Source organism: Penaeus monodon, chromosome 1 (genome assembly GCF_015228065.2).
Source record: "Penaeus monodon isolate SGIC_2016 chromosome 1, NSTDA_Pmon_1, whole genome shotgun sequence".
NCBI lineage: Eukaryota > Metazoa > Arthropoda > Malacostraca > Decapoda > Penaeidae > Penaeus > Penaeus monodon.
In genome coordinates, this window is record NC_051386.1 from 51,034,592 (window position 1) to 51,042,091 (window position 7,500).

Consider the following 7,500-nt stretch of genomic DNA (forward strand, 5'->3'; position numbering starts at 1 on the left):
ATCTTGGATTTAACGAGGTTCGTATGCCTCGTTTATCTTCTCACTTCTGAGCCTACTTCAAAGCTTCTGCAGCAGGTTCTCAAGCTACAAAGGTAGGAACACATCTGGAGTAGGTTGGCTTTTTATATGTGCACCGACGGGCAATGGAGGTGCAATACAAGCTAAAATAGAGGGAGGGAGGGAGGGAGGGAGGGAGGGAGGGAGGGAGGGAGGGAGGGAGGGAAGGAAGGAGGGAGGGAGGGAGAGGGAGAGGGAGAGGGAGAGGGAGAGGGAGAGGGAGAGGGGGAGAGAGAGAGAGAGAAAGAGAGAGAGAGAGAGAGAGAGAGAGAGAGAGAGAGAGAGAGAGAGAGAGAGAGAGAGAGAGAGTTGTTAGAATGAGACAGTTATAGAAACAGAGAGAGAGAGAGAGGGACAGAAAATGGAGACAAGAGACGCCGCGAAAAGCGAGAACAGAGGCCGCCGAACAGCCACATCCCGGAGCCCTGAAAACGCCCCAGACTCGAAGTAGACCTGATTAATCCCCAACTCCCAGCGCCCACCGCACCTCCCTCCCTTCTATCTCACAGCTGGCAGCATTTCACGCCACTTGCTTAACATTGGGCGCGCCGTTCAACCTGTCAAGATGGTTGAACTCGCTCTTTCTCTTTCTTCTTCATCTTCCCCTTCGCCTACCCACATGCCCATTAACTCGGCCACCCACAGACCCACACACTTCGGGTAACTTACCTACTTTTCTCATGTCTCCCGCTCTTACGTACTGGTAAGAGGAAGACGCGAATGGAGGCAGACAGACAGTCAGTCTGAAGACAGATAGTCAGGCAGACATAGATATACCTAGAGATAGATAGACTAATGAAAAGAGAGAGAGAGAGAGAGAGAGAGAGAGAGAGAGAGAGAGAGAGAGAGAGAGAGAGAGAGAGAGAGAGAGAGAGAGAGATAGAGAGAGATAGAGAGAGATAGAGAGAGAGAGAGAAGAAATAAATAGACACGAGAAAGCACATAATACACAAAATCCAACTACCCCTCCTAAAAAAAGAAAAAAAAATCAATTAATGTAACGCGACCAGACCTTAACCCCTCCCCCCCATCCCCCGCTGCCTCGGAAGGTTAGGCCCCTCACGCTGGCATCAAGGAAGGTCACCGCCACAGCCTCCAGGTAGGTCACGAGGTACACCTATACCCCCCCTCGTCTCTCCCTTCCCCCCCCCCCCCCACCTCCTCTTCCTGCCCCATTTCGCGTGTTTACAACTACTGTGTGTGTAAAACTTGCGATTAACGAGATTATTAAAATCGGCTTAATTCCATTTATATTCCATCGGTTAAATCCATGCAATAAAGATATGTTTTTGGGAGCAGGTCACGTTTAGTAGAGCTCACAATAGCCGGGCGTAATACTGCCAAAGTCTGTATCATCATTATTTCAGTACTTATACTTGTATTGCCACGATTTACTTTATCAAACTCTACTTCATTTATCTGTCACCAAAATACACCATTCGCAATAATGGAGTTAAATGAAAGGAAATCAATAATGATGTCCGATATCCAATTAAATTCAATGAAAAAAACACGCTACTGTAATCTCACATTGACGCTGCCTTCCTCTGCTAACTTCGTCCTAGTAACTTTATTAAACATTACTTTGTGTGATTGCTTGGAATCCTTTTTACCTTTAATTCCTTACTATTAAATAAAGTGATTGTGCTTATTTGCTTCCCTGTGAGTGTGAGTGTATGTGTGTGTATGTGTGTGAGAGTCTATGTATGTGTATGTGTGTTTGCGCGTGTGAGGGTGTTGATCCCCCCATACTGCATCACTCCGCCCCTCGCGCGGCCTCAAGCCTCACTGCAGTACGGCCGAGAGAACGATGCAATCAAGTATATCAGTCGGACTTCTTAACGGTACGTGATAAACTCTACGGACACCAACACCCCAAACTGATTACGCATATCTCACACTTACTTTGTTTACCTTCCTATCGTTGTTCACTTCCCTGTCACGCACGAAAACAAACAAACAAACAAACAAACAAAAAAACACACGCACGCACACAGACACACACACACACTTCGAAACGCGGTCAGGCAATATTCACAACCACAAGAGAAGGACGTGGCAACTTCGGGGAAATAAAACACTTGCCATGTTTCTGACGACGAGGCTTTGCGAAATTCTAACCAACGGTTCTTTTCATCACATGATTGGCAATAACAAAACCCAAAGGCGAACAAAGAAAAGGAAGCCCTTTGTACAATTCCGCCTTGAAGAATCATCATATCCAGTGATGACAAGAAGAGGTCAAAATAACTGACTTCCGCCCTCCTCGTCCCCTCCACCCACGCACCCCCCCCCCTCCTCAGCCTCCACCATGTCCGCGTGTCGTAAGAGCAGCGACCTCCAGCAGCGGACGGCGGGTCACTTGTCCCCCATACATCGACCGCAATTGTGCTCACTCATGAAGAAAAGTCGGTCGCCTTTGTTTCCTACACAATGAAAACTCTCTTGTCTCCCGTTTCATGTACGTACCTTCTGTATTACTCCCGGGAAATGGTCAAATTCCTAGAATCTATCGTTAACTGATGACACGGAATGTAACGCAACTCGGTCTCGGCGGTGTCTTGCGCATGCGCTTTGCACCTTCGTAAAACTCTAACTCAATCTTCACTCAATCAAATGATAATTCTGGCCAAGGGATGGCTGCCAGGCACTGCCATACCGAACTAATAGTTTTAAAGCTTAAAAAGTAAAATAGGTGGAAAGGTCCATTACTGATGAAAGACTGATCTGCTATTCGCCGATTCGGTAAAATGATTAAGTAAAACCGGATTGTCCGGAATTCGCAGAAATCAGGACCTCATGACATGTATCCTGTTCGCGGATTCTTTTTAGTTTTCCTGGAAGCTGAAGCGAACTCCGCCCGATTTGCCAATTTCGGAACCGTTAAAAGTGTCGGCATACTCACGTGTGGAATTCGGAGGACAGGTCGAGGGTGTCGTCCAGACGCGAGGCCGACCTCGTGTGCTCCGACCTGTTGAGGGTGGAGTTCGGCGTGGTTTCTGAGCCCGACATGATGCGCGTGGTGAGGGTATGCGAGCGCTGGCGCCCCAGGGTGCCACCTCGGCTCCCTGGCTCGGGAGAAGGCGACGGGGAGGGGGAGCGCCGCGACCCGCCTCCTACGTCTCCAGGCGTGCCACCGACGCTGCCAGACATGCGCCTCACCAGCCTGGGTGACTCCAGCCCCGCCCGCGCCTGCCCCAGCGTCTCCCGCGAATTGCGTCGGTGGATCGAGGGCGAGGGTGGAGGCTGCGCGCCCCCTTCGCCCCCTTCTGACGCAGTGCGACGTCTGCCCAGCAGCGGCGACGACGTGACGGCGCCGTAGCTGAAGGGTTTACTGTCGGTGCGGGCGTGGTAGGGCATCTCGTCCGCCGTCGTGCTGAGCGACGAGTCCAGCAGCGAGTCGTGCGTGGTCGAGCCGCTGAAGCCGTTGACGGGGCTGAGTGGCGGCGGCGGGGCGCTGCCGGTGTCCCCCGACGAGCGCGCCGTCATGCTCGGCCGCGACTCCGTCTTGGGCGCCATGCTGAAGTCGGGGCACCGGATGGAGTCTATGTCCGGGGCAGGCGTCTGCGAGGGCCGGAGGTCGGGGATGCTCTGGATGTCCAGGAGCATGCCCTGGAGCAGCTCATCCAGTTGGCGGGCATCGACCGGGGGCGGCGCCACCCCGGCACCCACCCTCCCCGCCGTCACCGCTGCCGCCGCCGTGCCGCGGGACTCTCCAGACGTCCGCGAAGTGTCCGAGGTGGGCGGGGACACGGGAGCCGCCGCCGCCGAGTTGCTGGACGCGATGCCCGAGTCTATGGACGCGGCGTAGCGACCGTTGACAAGGCCGTGCGGAGAGGGCGTGTGGGTGACGGAGGGCGCGTGCGGCGACACCGGCGAGTGCGGCGACGCAGGCGGCTGCGGGCGCTTCTTGGTGACTGTCGCGTACAGGGATCCGTCCAGCGGCCCTAGCGTGTGGCTCACTCCGCCCACACCTGTCACACCTGCAACGGAGAGGAGGGCGTTAATTTAGCTTCCCTAGTGGCGAGAGGCAATGCAACGGCAATAAAAGAAGAGAAAATGAAAACGGTAAGCCCTAAAGAAAACAGGTGAATGATGAAACATTAAATAAAAAAAACGGGTAACAACGCCATGCAAAAACATGTATTGTATGTACAGTCACAAGACACTCCTCCACGGCACAAGGATCTGCGTCGCCCCATCTGGCCCTTCCCCTTAATTAAGTCCTTACTTACACAACCACACCAGTGGGGACAGGCCACCCACCATTCCTCTGCCTCCCCCCTACCATGGGACCCAACTAAGTGGTAACACTTCCTTTTCTTGTTTGTTTTTGTTTTATTCATTCTCTTCATAAACTGATTCGTCCAACTCTTCTTTTCTTCCCATATATATATATATATATATATATATATATATATATATATATATATATATATTATAATATATATATATATATAATATTATATTAATATATATAAGTATATATATATAATATATATATAATTTTACATATATATATATAATATATAATATACTACATAGTATAAAATATCATATATATATATTTTTCATATACATATATACTATAATATATATATATATGATATATATATATAATATATATATATATATATATATATTACACACACAGACAAATACAGACTCCCAACAAACAAACATACACCAAAAATCACACCAGATCTTTTCATCAGAAGTTTTTCTAGATCAGTTTATTTTTCTTCTTGCACTTGTCGTCAAAGAGAACACTCCCTGCCCTCATATGTAATTGTTTACTATAATTAAACAAGACCTTGAGGAAAACAGGGTCGAGGAAGGGGGGAGGAGTGGGAGGGGCAGCAGTGTCGTAAAGATGTTTATAATGTTTTTCTTGTTACGGCAATTAAGCATTTTTTGTCGCATCTCCATTTTTATCACTTTATGGCATCTTTATAGTACCTGCACTTTTATATGACTCTCTTCGCAACACAGTTTTTCTCTCATTAGTTTACTTGCTACACGAATCTCCTTTGCTGTATTCAATTAACGTTGTGTTCTATTCCCTTTTGTTAATTAAAATTCGTCACATCTCACATCATCCCGATTTACTGTTACGCTACCTATTTACGCACTGACCAATCCTTCTTTGCTTTCCGTATCTGACCTTCCCATTCATATTTCCCTCCATCTCCTCAACTGCAGCATCACTACTTCTGCCATTCTCGCAGCAATCAACAGTCAGCAATAACAGGTCCGTAATGGGCAGGTTCTCTCGCTCCATTCATATTCCGCAAAACCGGTCCGGTCGCAGTGTTCGGGACGGACCCCGGTGGTGCATATTGTCCTGGCTTAATTACCATTCGAATTCTGCGAGGGGGGGAAGGGAGAAGGAGAGAGAAGGAGAGGGAGATGGAGGGGAAAGGAAGAGAGAGAGGGGAAAGATGGGGTAGAGGTGGGGGCGGGAGGTGAACCTTACTCAAATGACTGGTACGTGATCGCCATACCATTAAGGCGACTCTCACCTGTGATAACCACTCTTCTACAGGACCCACTGTCCGATTCCTTTACCTGGACCTTCTTTGCAAACGCACATTTGCCCCCCCCCCCTCTCTCTCTCTCTCCTTTTCTCTCTCTCTCTTCTTTTTTTTCTCTCTCTCCTTTTCTGTCTCCTGTCCTGTCTCTGTCTCTGTCTCTGTCTCTGTCTCTGTCTCTGTCTCCCTCTCTCTCTCTCTCTCTCTCTCATTCTCTCTCTCTCTCTCCATTCCCCTCTCTCTCTCTCCTTCTCTCTCTCTCTCCATTCTCTCTCTCTCTCTCCCTTCTCTCTCTCTCTCTCCCATTCTCTCTCTCTCTCAACTTCTCTCTCTCATTCTCTCTCTCATTCTCTCTTCTCATTCTCTCTTTCTCATTCTCTCTCTCTCTCTCTCTCTCTCTCTCTCTCTCTCTCTCTCTCTCTCTCTCTCTCCCTCCCCCTCTTTTCCAACCTCTATTTCCTCCTTGTTCTATGTACTATTTATTCCTCCTTCCTTTTTCCTTCTCTTCCTTCTACTCCTCCATCTCCTTTTCCTTCTCCATATTACTCCTTCTCTCGCATCCTCCTCAACCTCCCCTCCGGTCATACTAATCTGATACCACCCCTCTGGAATCCTCCTCCTCCACATCCTCCTCCTCCTCCTCCTCCTCCTCCTCCTCCTTTCCCTCTTCTCTCCTCCCTCTCTCTCCTCCCTCTCCCTCTCCCTCCTCCCTCTCCCTCCTCCCTCTCTCCTCCTCCCTCTCCCTCCTCCCTCTCTCCTCCTCCCTCCTCCCTCCTCCCTCTCTCTCTCCTCCCTCTCCTCCTCCCTCTCTCTCCTCCTCCCTCTCCCTCCTCCCTCTCTCTCCTCCCTCTCCCTCCTCCCTCTCCCTCCTCCCTCTCCCTCCCCCAACAGTCGCCATGCTGCACTCTCCCCCACGACCGCCCGACGTCCATCCCACGCCAACCCGCACTGGTTATTGCAATCGCGGGAAAGCTACAATTATGCGGGTCATTTGCAACTACAACCCAGTAATAACCTCGGAAATGCGTTCGGTGATTCATAATCCCACGCGACCGACTGGCATCGCGTAATAGGGCTTGAGGTGACATTAATGAACGAGCAGGGAGGTTCCTAATAACCCGTTTTTTTCATATCATAGCACTTAGCAGATGGAGAGGATAAAAAAAAAAAATCAGAAAAAAATGGCATACCGATGGTATAAGGGAGCCAGAAGCAAGAGCAAGAATAAAGGTATGGGACGAAGAACAATGGAAAGGGAAGAGAAGATATGCTAACACCGGGCGAGGAGGCGGAGAGGGAAGAAAAGAAGACCACTATGGCAAAGGGGAATAAGGAAGAAATTAAAAAAGGAGAAGACGATGATAAACGACGGAGGAGGGGGAGGAGGTGGAAAGCAAGAAGACCAAGACGACGAACAAGAAAGAGGAAGAAAGGAATGAGATCAGAGCAGACGGGAGGACGGGCGAAGGTGAACCCCCTCCTAGGGTCGCTCAGAGCAAGATCCTCCCCCCGCCCACCTCGCCCACCCAACCCACTCCCCAAGAAAGCAGACATTCACCGAAAGGAGGAGGAAACCCACCTGCCCTGGCTCACGTAGCGCAACGCCCACCTTAGCCGGGCATTCATGGCATATGCCCGAGCGCTTCCCCTATGCCACCTTTCGGCCCCGGGGGAGGGTGGACAGCAGGTGAAGATGTCTCCCCGTGGCTGATTAACTGCTGACACTTGTAACCACTATCCTGCCCGTGGCCCTCTGGCGGGGGTGCGGCCAAGCTCAAGGGAAGAGAGGAGAGCTGAGCTTGGGGGGGAGGGGGGATAATATCTGTGATTCTCTGTACCAGTGATATGGTGAGATAATATGTTGTTGTATTACTATACTTCTCGCTCTCCCTCTCTCCTTCTTCTCTCTCCC

The 7,500-nt window shown here is 50.1% G+C and overlaps 1 protein-coding gene across 2 annotated transcripts in view; it reads right to left on the reverse strand.

Moving 5' to 3' along the window:
• LOC119574281 (tensin-1-like) overlaps positions 1 to 7,500 on the reverse strand; it is a 314,246-nt gene that overhangs the window by 19,505 nt on the left and 287,241 nt on the right. For both annotated transcript variants that reach the window (XM_037921482.1, XM_037921475.1), the window contains exon 11: positions 2,963 to 4,040. In XM_037921482.1, the coding sequence (XP_037777410.1) occupies positions 2,963 to 4,040 (1,078 nt within the window). The remainder of the gene's footprint in view (positions 1 to 2,962; positions 4,041 to 7,500) is intronic.